Below are 14,894 nucleotides of genomic sequence, written 5' to 3'. Positions count from 1 at the left end.
ACGCATTAAGAGCATAAATACCTATGAAATTATCTTTGAACAGTAAAATGCAGATTAATTTCCCTGTTTGGTCATGTGAACCTCATCAGTGGTTGGCAAATGTTTTCTGTAAAGCGTTAGAAGTAAACATTTTGATTTTAAGTTTTGTGGGCCATGAGGCTAAATTGAGGATATTATGTAGGTACTTATGCTACAAAAGAGGAAACAAATTTTGCCAAAAAAATTTTAAGTAAAAAATGTAATAATTAAGGGACTCTCTCACCTTCTGAGAGGGTCCACACTGTCTGTGGAGTGTTTCTCCCTAAATAAATCCACTTCTTATCTATCACTTTGTCTCTCACTGAATTCTTTCTGTGATGAGACATCAAGAACCCGAGCTTCATTAAGTCCGGAGGCCAGTCTTCTGAGTTCTGCGGGAACTAAGGCCCGCACCCAGGTGGAGGATGGAATGATGATGTTGACCCACATGACTTCAATCAACTAAAGCTTGGACTCTATCAATCGTGGCCCCAATTCTATGCTGAATTCTCCTCTGCTCAAGCCCCTTCATGAATATGCATGTACCCTTAACTTAAAACTTCCCCAAGTTTGCTGTTTGGGGGAGACACTATTTTAGGAAAGATCCCCAGTGTTCTCCTTACTTGCTGCAAGTAATAAATCTTTTCTTTTCCCGAAAAAAAAAAAAATTAAGTACAATTTTTAAAATAATAGAAGTCTACTAACGAGGAGAACAGAAACCTTTTTATTTTGCAGGGGGAAGAACTCCAATTAATTTTGATTAATTGGGGTTCAAAGTTCATGTTTCCTATCATCAAAATCAATTGCACATGTCCATCTGTTAATGCTGATCTGTAATGAGACTTTACATTTTATTGCAAAAGAACCATCTGTAATGAGATTTTGTATTTCATTTTTGATTATGTCTTTTCAAACAGGCAGTATATTAAAGCATATTATCACTGAATAATAAACGCAATGCTTTGCCACCTAATTTGATAATAATCAACACTCCACTATGCTTTAAGAGTGTGATATTAAAAATCCATTTTTCTTTTCATGTTTGGACATGATGGTTAAATACTGATAATAAAAATATACTAAAATGTCATATGGCAAAATGTGTGGCACGGAAAACATTAACAAGTTATAATTGTGTCGCTGTGATTTGTAGTATATCAAGCAGCAGTGAGAAATGAGAAAGGTGCTTTATAAGGTCTCTGTCTCAATTACTCAACTGTGCTGTTACAGCGCAAAAGCCTTCACTGATGATGTGTAAATGAACAAATGTGGCTCTGTTCCAATAAAACTTTATTTACAGACACCAAACTTTTAATTTCATGTAATTTTCACACCATGAAATATTACTCTTCTTTGACTTCTTTTTCATCCATTAAAAAATGTAAAAATTATTTTGAGCTCATGGGCTGTAAAAAAGGCAGTGGGCCATATTTGGGCCCATGGGCCATAGCTTGCTGGCCCCTGAACTCCATGATACAGATAATTATATTCTTACCTTCTGGCAAGCTGCCTCAACTTTTCAGCACATTCACTGTCTGACGTCTGGTTTATAAGTTCAAGGATGTTCATGGTTCTGTGAAAATGTCCACATGACAAACTCACACTAACAGCTGTTTCATGTTTATCTCCAGTAAGTACCCATACTTTGATACCAGCCATTCTCAATGCTTCAATAGTTTCTCGAACTTTATCTTGTAGTCTGAAAATAAAACAAAATTAGTAGTAGAGAACATTTTTTTGACTGTATTTAAAGTATGAACCACAAAGTAAAGTAAGGTAATTCCGAACTCCTTAACCTAGGGATGTTATAGTATAGTAATATAATTGAATTTTTTTTCCATTAGGGAAAAAATAGGAATAACCAAATTAGTGACCACCTGGCTAATATAAAATCTACAACTGTGTGCTAACACATGTTTGTCACAATGGGAATTCCAGAGTTGTGAGGCATTTTAGGTGACAGATACTAAACGATCGCTTGGGTCAATACTGCCTTAATGAGAACATTTGTGCATTCTCACAATTGTAGTTTCCTTCCCTTCATTTTGGTTACTGATAATACTACTATAAATGTATTTGGATTTTTGAAGCTCACAGGGTATTGATATGTTGGAGCACTATGTAAACTTAAATGTAAAATCTACAACTTCATACTTTAAGAGTGTATCTTCAAAGCTGATTTTTATAGAACCAACTAACTATATAGTCTTCATAAACTCATTTTCTTAGAAAGTCTTAAATTTCCAATTAGAAGATTTTCTCCTTTTTCGGCAAGAAAATCTCTTACCTCATTAGTTCAAAATTCAGACTGTGGACAATAATGGTCTACATATAACCTCAGGGAGTCTCATAAATCTCATGAGGACAACTGAAAAGTAAATGAAACCCTAGATTTTAAAAAATGCAAGCACCTTTAGATCTAGGAGGTAGAGAAAAACCTAACAATAGGCTTAATTTGTAGAATTCAATTTAATTCAACTGGGAAACACACATGGAGAGAGATGCTGGGAACAAAGGCAAAGAATAAGTAGACCTCAAGGAATTCACAGGCTAACAGAGGAGAAAGTCTTCAACAAATAATATACTGCCTACAAAACTACTACAACAGAACTACCTATAAAACATGGAGGCTTTCCAAACAAGAGAATTTTTAATACTATTAGGGGTTAGGAAAGGTCTTCCTGGAGTGGGGGTGATATATGAACTATGGTTTATGAATAGGTATTCACAGATGGATAAGGGAAGAATGATCCAGGCAGAAAGCACAGCCTTGCCAACGAAAAAAGGCACAAAATAGAACACTTTTAACTATAGTTGTCGTTCAGAGAACTAGACAGTTTGGTACTGTTGAAATGTAAAGTGGAAGGGGGCAGTGGTAAGAGGTGAGGCTGGAGAATTAAGCAGGAGCTTAAAATCTTTGTATGGAACACTGAGGAATAGTCTAAAAACTCCAGACTACAGGCAAAACCATACATGGCTGGATTCTTTCAACTATTTCAGATAGCTGGCTAGAACAAAAATTATATATATGGACTGGGAAAAATTAAGGCTTTAATTCTCTATTTTGATTTTAAATATATTAAGTATAAAATGTTAAAAAATAGAATTTGTCATAAATTAGAAACACTTGGCTAGAAAAATTCTTATGAGAGAAAAATGATATTGCCTATTTGTCTGATACTTACTTGTCTTCTACTGCTGTAGCTCCCAGTAATATCAGGTCTTTCTCTATGAACTGGAAGACATCTGCCAATTTCTCTTCCCGTTGCTGCAAGGCAGTCCTGGCTTCAAATAAATGTCTATCTATTTCCTCATACTCTTTAGGTGTAAACTCTCTATAGGCCATACACAGAGTTCTTAGTCCTTTCTAAAATAGGAAAATTAAAGACAAAAATTGAACAAAGATAACTAATGGGGAATTAAGAAGTCATTGAAATAAACTGAGGACCCCATTACCAAAATTCAACTATAAATAATTTAAAAAGTACTATCATCTAGTGATAGGAAATAAACTGTCACAAAACCCTAGTTATCTGAGTTATGGGACACATATTATCATAGCTCTTGCAATTTTTGATGAGTTCTTAAACAGTTGCTCAAAAAAATTAAGGTCATTGAATTGTAGAACATTATAGAGCCTAGACAGGATCATAAAGACGATCTACCTGTGATTTTAAATATGTTTTACCAGGAAAGCCAAAAAGTTCTATAATGGTACCTTTAGGATTGTCAAGAGAGAGGCAGCCCCAGGTTCTTCTCTCCTGTTTTAACCACTACAACTCCACTTTTATCTATTTATTTTTTTTAGACAATTTTTTTTAAAGTCTTTATCGAATTTGTTACAATACGGCTTCTGTTTTATGTGTTTTTTTGGCCGCAAGGCATGTGGGATCTTCCCTAGCAGGGATTGAACCTGCATTGGAAGGTGAAGTCTTAACCACTGGACTGGCAGGGAAGTCCCCATTTTTATCTACTTTAAAAGAACTTTTTAAGCAAAGGGGACTATAATTTCCTGAGGGTTCATGATATGACAAATTCACATTTCAAATAAAGAAGCCTGTAAAGTGGTCATTATCAACCAACCAATACTTTCTAGAGCCACTGAATGAATGATTTTAAATTGTATCATTATACCTTCACTGGTGAATTGGAATTTCACAAAACTTAGGAATATATATTTGATTATCTGATTCTACCAGGTGTAAACTTTTCTTAGGGTGTTAATATTTGAAAGTTGGTATCTAAATCTGAAAGCTTACAAAAGTTCTTTTTCTTGCAACACATTTTCCTCAGAAAAACCCAAAATAAATGTTCTAATAGTAGGACTCAGAAAGGGAAGGTTTTAAAATACTATATGACACTACTTAGCAGATTTCTAAATGTTGTCATTCCTTGATTTACAAATGACCTACACCTATAAACACCTGCTTCTCTTAAATAACAGTTAAGAGACTATGAGAGTTACTAAATTAATTAATTCCACAACAAACATTTATTGAGTGCCAACTACGTGCCAGCATTTTTCTGGATTAAAATGACAGAAAAGTAGAATAGGACTTCCCTGATGGTGCAGTGGTTAAGAATCTGCCTGTCAATGCAGAGGACATGGGTTCGATCCCTGATCCAGGAAGATCCCACATCTTCCTAGGATGTTGCTTGCCATGGAGCAACTAAGCCCGTGCACCACAACTACTGATCTCACATTCCGCAACTACTGAGACCACATGTTGCAACTACTGAAGCCTGCATGCCTAGAGCCGGTGCTCTGCAACAAGAGAAGCCACTGCAACGAGAAGCCCATGCACCGCAATGAAGAGTAGCGTCCCCCGCTCGCCACAACTAGAGAAAGCCCACAGTCAGCAACGAGGACCCACCGCAGTCCCCGCCCCCCCCCAAAAAAAGTAGAGCAATGCCTTTGTTCTTATGGATATTACAGCGTGGTAGATGAACTAGACCATAAACAAATAGAAAGTAATGGGAGAAAAGAAACCATAAGTAAGTAAAGGAGGCAGGTGGGCAGCATTTATAGAAATGCAGAAATGAGAGATCATGAGGTTCTAAGACTGAGACGGAGCTGCTTAATAAGCTTCCTCTTCACATGAATTGTGGCACTTTGTTTTTGTTAGATTTTCCTATTCTTTTATTAAGAGGGACATAATTCACGTACCATAATTCACTTTAAAAAGTACAATTCAGTGGTCTTTAGTGTACTCACAAAGTCGTGCAACTGTTATTACTATCTAATTCCAGAACATTTGTATCACCCCCAAAAGGAATTCCATATTCATTAGCAGACACTTCCCTTTCCCCCCTTTCTCCAGCTCCTGGCAACCACTAATATGCTTTCTGGCTCTATGAATCTGTCTTTTCTGGGTATTTCATATAAATGGAACATGTGGCCTTTTGTGACTGGCTTCTTTCACTTAGCAATCTTTTCAAAGTTCATCCAGGATGTGGCATATATCAGTATTTCATTCCTTTTAATGGCCAAATAACATTTTGTTATATGGATATGACACATATCATATATGGATATGACACATCAGTTGATGGACATTTGGGTGTTTCCATTTTTTTGGCTATTAGGAATAAAGCTGCTAAGTACAAGTTTCTGTGTAGATGTATGTTTTCAATTCTCTTGGATGTATACCTAGGAGTGAAATTACCAAGTATATAGTAACTCTATATTACTCTATGTTCTATGAGGAATTGTGAAACTATTTTTGGAAGTGGCCATATCATTTATATTCCCATCGGCAATGTATCAGGGTTTCAGTTTCTACACATACTTGGGATTTTTGTACGTCTCTTTTTTTTTTGGTGGGGGGGTCATGCTGCACAGCATGCAGGATCTTAATCCCCCGACCAGGGATGGAACCCATGCCCCCTGCAATGGAAGCACGGAGTCTTAACCACTGGACTGCCAGGGAAGTCCCTCCCTTTTTAATATAGCAATCTGAGTGGTCCTTGTAGCCATAAGTACTCTGGCTGTACTAGGTGCAAAGACATATTTTAGCAGGTTAAAAAAGGTCAAATTTTAACCAACGAATGAGGAGCCAACATATAATGTAACAGAACTGCATAGTTTCTACAATTTTTGATAAAATACTAATGCAAAAATGAAATCCCAAATCTTTCATATATATATATATTTTAGCGGTTTTTAAATTAGAGAAATTTGCACTTACCAAAGCAAATTCATCTACATGAATTCTTGTTTTTTCTATTTCTCCACCTATACATTCCGGGAGAACTGATGATTCGGCTCCTTTAACAAATAGAAGTTTCTCACCTAAAAAGAAAAATGAGTTATCAAGTTCTTAGTATTACGTAACTAAAAATTCATGAACATTTAAATTGGTTACCTGAAGGTGCCTGAACAATTACACTCATTCTTCTACGATCTGAATCAAATTCCAGAATATGAAGCAGTTTGTACCTAAGGAAGAAAAAATAAGAAAGACAAAATCTGTACTTTTTTGAGTAATATTAAGTGAATATTTGGAAAGAATCCCTATAAAAGATAAAATGGTTAATTTAGAACAAGAAATTAATCTCAGTTACATTTTTCAAGATGACGGATTATGAGTCATTAATAACATAAGACAGAAAAAGAAGGAACTGACATTTATTAAGTACTTACCAAATGCCACATACTTTACATACCTTATACCATTTAATACCCATGAGAACCAAAGGAGGTAGGTCTTATCTCATTTTACAGGTGAGGACTATTAAACTCAGAAAGATAAACTCATTTGCCTTAAGTCAAATAAGCATGTGAATGGCACAGCAAAGAATGGGATACATATCTGCCCAGCTTCATGTTTTTCCTCACTAAAAAAGGTGACTGATTCTCAACTCTTTTTTCTGCCTAAACACACCTGAGAAATACGAACACTCACATTAGTAACAGAGGCTCATTACAGCAGTGATTCTGAACCTACAACAGGGCATGTGTGTGCAGTCGGGGGACACAAAGGCCTCTCTAGGGAGCTGTAAAAGAATTTGTGTGGATGGGTCAGGTGTGGATTGAAAAGTCTTCTAGATGAATTTATACAATGATGTACATATGGAATGTTTTGGCACATCTCAAAGAAAAACACTGAGTAGAATGGTTTATAAGTTGATAAAATGAGCTAGACAGGCTCCCAGATAAAAGTAGCCAAAGACTGGGCACTATTTAGTTCAGAAAAGCATAGTCTGGAAAAGCACAAGTGGAGCTGAGATATGATCAGAAATGATAAAACCACAAAAGATATGAATGTGCTAAGAATGGACTAATTTATCAAACAGAGGAAATACTGGAAATAATACGACAGTTCCTTAATGTTTGAAAGATAAAAATCATAGGAAAGATAAGGAAGTTTTTATTTAGTGAGTAGAAATTTACAAAACTCATTATCCTAAGAATGTGTAAAAATAAACACATAAGTAAATTCAAGAACCATTAAGCTAAAATACAGATGAAAGTTTCAGAGTATTATACTGTTACTACCACGATGAGATACAATGTAATACTGACATCATTCTAGAGCAGGTGTCAGTAAACTTTTCCTGTAAGGGTCCAGACAGTAAATACTTTAGGCTATGAAGACCATATATGATCTCTGCTGCATATTTTTTTGCTTTGGAAAACACTTTAAAAATGTAATTTAGTTTGCAGGCTGTAGGCCAGATCTGGTTTCTGGGTCATAGTCTACCAATTCCTGTTCTATAGTAAACACCTAATATATAGAAAATTACAATATAGAAAAAGATTACCGTTCCAGTTTTCCAAGTGTTTTAACTTCCATAGTTTCTCCAGAATGGCCAATAAATACAATGCCGAATCTAGGGAATAAAAGGAGAAAGAAATATAAGATTTAAAGGATGATATTTTATAATTCACAATATAACTAACTTGAATAAAATCATTTAAAATATAAGTTTAAGATGTATTTTAAAGTTATTTCCTTTGAGTATGATTATTTTTAAGAACTTGAAGGATGAGAGTAGATCCAAAACAATACATACACAAGTATTTCTCACAAATTATATTGTTCATATTTCACAGTAACCAGACTTTTAAGAGATCTCTTCAAAATGTGACTTAATGTAAGCTTGACAACAAAATTAATGACATTTCAAATTCTCATTTAAAATACTTTTATGTATAAATATACATAAAATACCTTTATGTGTAAAAAAAAGTGTAAAAATAAAATACCTTTATGTTTCTGAATTTTGTCTGAGAATTTAAAATTATGTTCTTGTATTTTCACATTTTCATTTAAAAGGTATTTTTCTGAAGATTTGAAAATTAAACTTAAACTACCTTGCAGCAGCTTCCACGAGAGCCTTTTCATCTGGTGAAGATGCATAGTACTCCAACTGGGAGGGTGCAAGGTTGGCTTGCCAGGGACCATCACCAATTCCATCAGTCTGAACACTGCTAATCTGCACAGTGTGACAGAGACTGACTGCTTTAAAGAAGAGATCATGTTCTTTAATCTGTAGAAACATAATTAATATTCATAATAAAATATACCAATACCAAATAACATGTAGGAACATGTAGGAAACCAGAAACAAAATTCTAAAAAATGCCAATAAATACAGCTCATAATTTGATAAACTAAGATGTAGAACAAGAGTGCTACAATTCTGAATTGCATAAATAATAGTTGGTTGCTTCTGAATCCCAAGAGTAAAATGTCACATTTGCTTATGACCCTTCAACATCTGAGTATATTTTTAGGAGGCATAAACAAATTGCAAGTAAAGGTGAAAACTCTTTTGTGGAAGAACTGAGATCTCAAAAACTCTATTAAGCTCTATTCCTTAGCAAAGTCTTCTTTATTTCAAGGCAGAAAGGGCTTTCTTTAACTTAGTCCCGTTTAAATACCCAGAGAACTAAAGTAGATGCATATATATATATACATATATATATGTGTATATATATATATATTTTTTTTTCTTTTTTTTTTGTTGCAGTACGCGGACCTCTCACTGTTGTGGCCTCTCCCGTTGTGGAGCATAGGCTCCAGACGCGCAGGCTCAGCGGCCACGGCTCACAGGCCCAGCCGCTCCGCGGCATGTGGGATCTTCCCAGACCGGGGCACAAACCCACATCCCCTGCATCAGCAGGCGGACTCGCAACCACTGCGCCATCAGGGAAGCCCTATATGTATTTTTTTAGTGGAACATTTTATTTATTTATTTATTTTTAATAGATCTTTATTGGAGTATAATTGCTTCACAATACTGTGTTACTTTCTGTTGCACAACAAAGCGAATCAGCCATATGTATACACATGTCCCCATATCCCCTTCCTCTTGAGCCTCCCTCCCTAAAGTAGATGCATATTAAGTGACAAACTGGCTTATGACTATAAATTTTCAGTGCTGAATCAAAGGATAAACATTTCAAATGTATATTCCTTGCCCCACTAACACTTAAACTTTTTCTCCTACAACCCACCAACTAACAAAGAATTACTATTTCAAATGAAACTCCTATTTATTAACTTAAAAATTGCTTACTAGTTCAGTTTCATTTTCAGGACTGGTTCTAAAAGAGGAACTGGTTGCAAGATGGGATAAGTTGTTAAGATGGGATAAACTACTAAGATAAGATAAGTTTCCATCTGAAGAGTCTGGTGTTGGTCCTTCAGATACAAGTCTACCATTGATTTCTTGGTATTTTATACCATTAATTGAACATTCCCGAAACTGCATCTCGTTTTCGGTCAGTGTACCAGTTTTGTCTGTAAACACATACTCGACCTAGAAATAGAAAACAAAAGAAAACAAACCTTTATGTTCAGGGCATTATGTTAAACAAAAAAACTTTGTACTCTGGCTGCTGAAGTTGTTTACCTATTAACGTTGATATACTCATGTTAAGAGTCTTATTTATAATCTGAGCACAAGCAAATAATTAAAGATGCCACAGAAACAAAACAGGGTAATACAAAATATTTAAAATCTATATACTCTTTGAAGTCTGTGGCATCTTTAGGTTCATGTTCATCTATAGAGCTGACTGATAATTTCTGCTGAACAAGCAGGAGAAATACGAACTGCAGTTATTCTCTCTGGGTAAACTGAGGAAAAGTCAATACTGATATTTGGGGATACCCCCCAAAAACAGCTGGGCTGCCAGGCTTTTCTAGGGAAAACTTTTGGACTTGTAAAGAAAACCAAAGATTAGCATTCATTTGAGGATATCCCCTTACATGAAAAGGCAAAGAGAGTCTAAAACAAATGACAGGCAGTTCCACGATAACACTGTCTTGAAAACACAAGAACTTATTACAATGAGACTGATATATAAGGGAACAATTTGAGCATAATATGAACTTTGCGTTTGATTATAAACAGTTTCATCTGTGAGAAACACTAGGTGAACACAGAAAACTGCATCCAGCATACATGAAATATACAAACCTCAAACAGCTAGCAGCTACTTCAGGTCACCATGTGTGTTATGAGCCATAACCATTCACATCTGGTATCATACTTTCCTTCTGTTTTCAGATAACCTTCCTTCCAATACTTCACAATAACACACAAATTGCAATACTTCTGATGGCCACTTTCACAAGCAAACTTCAGGTCATTTTCAAGATAAAGTGCCATATTTATTGTAGTATTAATGTATTTCTTAATAATTTAGCAAGTCCTGTTGTCATTAGGTTCTTATCTTTTTTTTTGTTTTTTGCGGTAAGCAGGGCTCTCACCGCTGTGGCCTCTCCCATTATGGAACACAGGCTCCAGACGCGCAGGCTCAGCGGCCATGGCTCACGGGCCCAGCCGCTCTGCAGCATGTGGGATCCTCCCAGACCGGGGCATGAACCTGCGCCCCTGCATTGGCAGGTGGACCCCTAACCACTGCGCCACCAGGGAAGCCCTTATTTTTTTATTTTAAATGTGTTACTGATAAAGTTTTTGTTGTATCCCAATTCCATTTTCCCATAAGCCCTGTGTGGGTTTTTTTTTGTTTTTTTTCTTGCGGTATGCGGGCCTCTCACCGTGTGGCCTCTCCTGTTGCAGAGCACAGGCTTACGGACGGGCAGGCTCAGCAGCCATGGCTCACGGGCCCAGCCACTCTGCGGCATGTGGGATCTTCCCGGACCGGGGCACGAACCCGTGTCCCCTGCATCAGCAGGCAGACTCCCAACCACTGCACCACCAGGGAAGCCCAGCCCTGTGGTTTTTACTAAGTAATTTTGCATAGCACAGTGATTTTAGGAATGCATATGTCACATTACAGCAGAACTGATGTACTGAGAAAGGAACTAGGAAAAAACTGAGAAAATGCAACTAGCAGAAGGCTTTAAAGAAACTGTCATTAATATTCTCAAAGAGGTGAAAGAACAGATTATATTCAAGAAACAAGAATAAGATGTAATTAAAAGACGACCATTCTGGGAATTCCCTGGCTGTGCAGTGGTTAGGACTCTGCGTTTCCACTGTGGGGACATGGGTTGGATCCCTGGTAGGGGAACTGAGATCCCGCAAGCTGTGTGGCCAAAAAAAAAAAAAAAAGAAAAAAAAGACCATTCAGATATACTAGGATATTAGAAATTAAAAACATTACAATAAAAGAAATCAAAAGATAGGTGGAACCAGAGGACAGACGGCAGAAGCAAGAAGAACTACAATCCTGCAGCCTGTGGAAAAAAACCACATTCACAGAAAGACAGACAAGATGAAAAGGCAGAGGGCTATATACCAGATGAAGGAATAAGATAAAATCCCAGAAAAACAACTAAGTGAAGTGGAGATAGGCTCCTGCCGATGCAGGGGATAAGGGTTCGTGCCCCGGTCCGGGAAGATCCCATGCCACAGAGCAGCTGGGACTGCTGCTATACTATATACTATACTATCCATTGGACTATATTGCTGCTGAGCCTGCGCTCTGCAATGGGAGAGGCCACAACAGTGAGAGGCCCACGTACCGAAAAAAAAAAAAAAAATCTTCCAACAAACCAAAGTCCAGGACCAGATGGCTTCACAGGTGAATTCTATCAAACGTTTAGAGAAGAGTTAACATCCATCCTTCTCATACTTTTCCAAAAAACTGCAGAGGAAGGAGCACTCCCAAACTCATTCTACGAGGCCACCATCACCCTGATACGAAAAACCAGACAAAGATACCACAAAAAAAGAAAATTACAGACCAATATCACTGATGAATATAGATGCAAAAATCCTCAACAAAATACCAGCAAACAGAATCCAACAACACATTAAAAGGATCATACACCACGATCACGTGGGATTTATCCCAGGGATGCAAGGATCCTTCAATATATGCAAATCAATCAATGGGATACACCATATTAACAAATTGAAGAACAAAAACCATATGATCATCTCAGTAGATGCAGAAAAAGCTTTTGACAAAATTCAACACCCATTTATGATAAAAACTCTCCCGAAAGTGGGCATAGAGGGAACCTACCTCAACATAATAAAGGCCATATATGACAAACCCACAGCAAACATCATTCTCAATGGTGAAAAACCGAAAGCATTTCCTCTAAGATCAAGAACAAGACAAGGATGTCCACTCTCACCACTATTATGCAACATAGTTTTGGAAGTCCTAACCATGGCAATCAGAGAAGAAAAAGAAATAAAAGGAATACAAATTGGAAAAGAAGAAGTAAAACTGTCACTGTCTGCAGATGACATGATACTATAAATACAGAATCCTAAAAATGCCACCAGAAAAATACTAGAGCTCATCAATAAATTTGGTAAAGTTGCAGGATATTGGGTATATACCCAGAGAAAACCATAATTCAAAAAGACACATGCACCCCAATGTTCACTGCAGCACTATTTACAATAGCCAAGTCATGGAAGCAACCTAAATGCCCATCGACAGATGAATGGATAAAGAAGATGTGGTACATATATACAATGGAATATTACTGAGCCATAAGAAGGAACGAAATTGAGTCATTTGTTGAGACGTGGACAGATCTAGAGAGTGTCATACAGAGTGAAGTAAGTCAGAAAGAGAAAAACAAAGATCATATATAAATGCATGTATGTGAAACCTAGAAAAATGGTACAGATGAGCCAGTTTGCAGGGCAGAAGTTGAGACACAGATGTAGAGAACAGACATATGGACACCAAGTGAGGAAAACCGCCATGGGGGATGGTGGGGATGGTGTTGTGCTGAATTGGGCGATTGGGATTGACATGTATACACTGATGTGTATAAAATTGATGACTAATAAGAACCTGCAGTATAAAAAACAATGCAAAAAAAAAAGATAGGTGGAAAGATAAAGTTCATGAATTCTCCCAGAAAGATTATAAAAACAGAGAAATTAAAATTGAAAGTCAAAGAAATCAGAGAGTCAAGATAAATGATCTGACATCCAAAATAATAAATTTCAAAAGAAAATCCCATAAAACATAAAAAGACACTTTACCAAAGAAATAATATAAGAAAAATTCCTAAAACTGAAGGACTTGTGTTTCCAGGCAAAAAGGGCTCACAGAGTTTATTGCCCAATGAAAGAAAAAAAAAAGACTCACACCAAGGTATATCATCAGAAAATTTCAGATTCATTGAATGAAGGGAAGATCCTAAAACACTAAACACTTCCAGAGATAAAACAACAGATCACACATAAAGAACTGAGAATCAGAATGGCATTGGATTTCTCAAAAAAACACTGGAAGCTAGAAATAAATGAAGAAATGCTTTTGAAATTTTGAGGAAAAATAATTTCCATCCTGGGATGTGTTACCCAGATAAATTATTTTTTTTTAAGATTTGTTTATTATTTATTTATTTTATCAATATTTTATTTTATTTTTTGGTTGTGTTGGGTCTTATCTGCAGCACATGGGATCCTCGTTGAGGCACGTGGGATCTTTCATTACCGTGCGCGGGCTCCTCGTTGGAGTGCACGGGCTCCTCGCTGGAGTGTGCGAGCTCAGTAGTTGCTGCACGTGGGATCTTAGTTGCCCTGCGGCATGTGGGATCTTAGTTCCCTGACCAGGGATCAAAGCCACGTCCCCTGCACTGCAAGGCAGATCCCTTACCACTGGACCGCCAGTGAAGTCCCTACCCAGCTAAATTACTAATCAAGTGTAAGAAGGGAATAAAGATATTTTCAGACGTGCGAAGTTTCAAAGTATTTCCCTGTTATGCATCCTTTTTCAAGAAGTTATTAGGAGATGTGTTCCACCAAAATAAGAGAATAATCAACAGGTGGGAAGACATGGGATCCAGAAGACAGGAAATCCAAAACGGGTGGGAGACAAAGGAAGTTCTAGGGTGATGGAAAAGCAAGTCCACGGTGACAGCAGAGAAGCAGGCCTAGAAAGAAGTCCAAATTGAAGCAGAAAAATAAAAGGCTTCAAAACAGAAAGTGAGTGAGATAACAAGAGAAAGGAAATCCTAGATCACCTGGTGTGTTTGAACACGTGGAGAGATGGTTCATATACTTGTCAGAGATTTGTTTGTGGTAAATGAAAATTAAGCAAATAAAAAACAGAGCAATTAACTCCAGCAAAACCAAAATACATAAGAAAGAAAAATGTAAGTATAGTATTACAGAGCAAAGAGAACAAGGAATTAGTAAATAATACCAAAACAGTCCTAATAATGTAAATGAATATTTATTAAATACCAAATTGTGATTTAACAATACTGGGGTGTCATGGGGAGGCAAAGTTGGTATATGTCTGGGTATGCGTGTGGAAGGAGTAGTGTAGTATTATATGTTTAGATTCCATAGTAAATAATGTCTCAAATTTAAAAATCAAGAAAGAATACTATATAGAAATATAGTGCTAAGTAATGAAAAAAACAGCTTAAGATTTCAAAATGGGAAACAAGAAATTAGGTGTGGAGCAAAGA

The 14,894-nt window shown here is 36.6% G+C and overlaps 1 protein-coding gene across 3 annotated transcripts in view; it reads right to left on the bottom strand.

The window, feature by feature from the left end:
- Window positions 1–14,894, bottom strand: part of ATP11B (ATPase phospholipid transporting 11B (putative)) — a 119,891-nt gene that overhangs the window by 50,119 nt on the left and 54,878 nt on the right. For all 3 annotated transcript variants that reach the window (XM_024768807.1, XM_024768817.1, XM_024768825.1), the window contains 7 exons: window positions 9,544–9,786; window positions 8,336–8,511; window positions 7,783–7,851; window positions 6,384–6,457; window positions 6,207–6,310; window positions 3,204–3,385; window positions 1,514–1,717 (listed from right to left, as the gene is read on the bottom strand). In XM_024768807.1, the coding sequence (XP_024624575.1) occupies window positions 1,514–1,717; window positions 3,204–3,385; window positions 6,207–6,310; window positions 6,384–6,457; window positions 7,783–7,851; window positions 8,336–8,511; window positions 9,544–9,786 (1,052 nt within the window). The remainder of the gene's footprint in view (window positions 1–1,513; window positions 1,718–3,203; window positions 3,386–6,206; window positions 6,311–6,383; window positions 6,458–7,782; window positions 7,852–8,335; window positions 8,512–9,543; window positions 9,787–14,894) is intronic.

The sequence above is a fragment of the Neophocaena asiaeorientalis genome, unplaced genomic scaffold (assembly GCF_003031525.2).
Source record: "Neophocaena asiaeorientalis asiaeorientalis breed wild unplaced genomic scaffold, Neophocaena_asiaeorientalis_V1.1 scaffold225, whole genome shotgun sequence".
In the NCBI taxonomy this organism is placed as follows: domain Eukaryota; kingdom Metazoa; phylum Chordata; class Mammalia; order Artiodactyla; family Phocoenidae; genus Neophocaena; species Neophocaena asiaeorientalis.
Note: the sequence above shows the minus strand (reverse complement) of the source record. Positions and strands in the feature narration are given on the sequence as shown.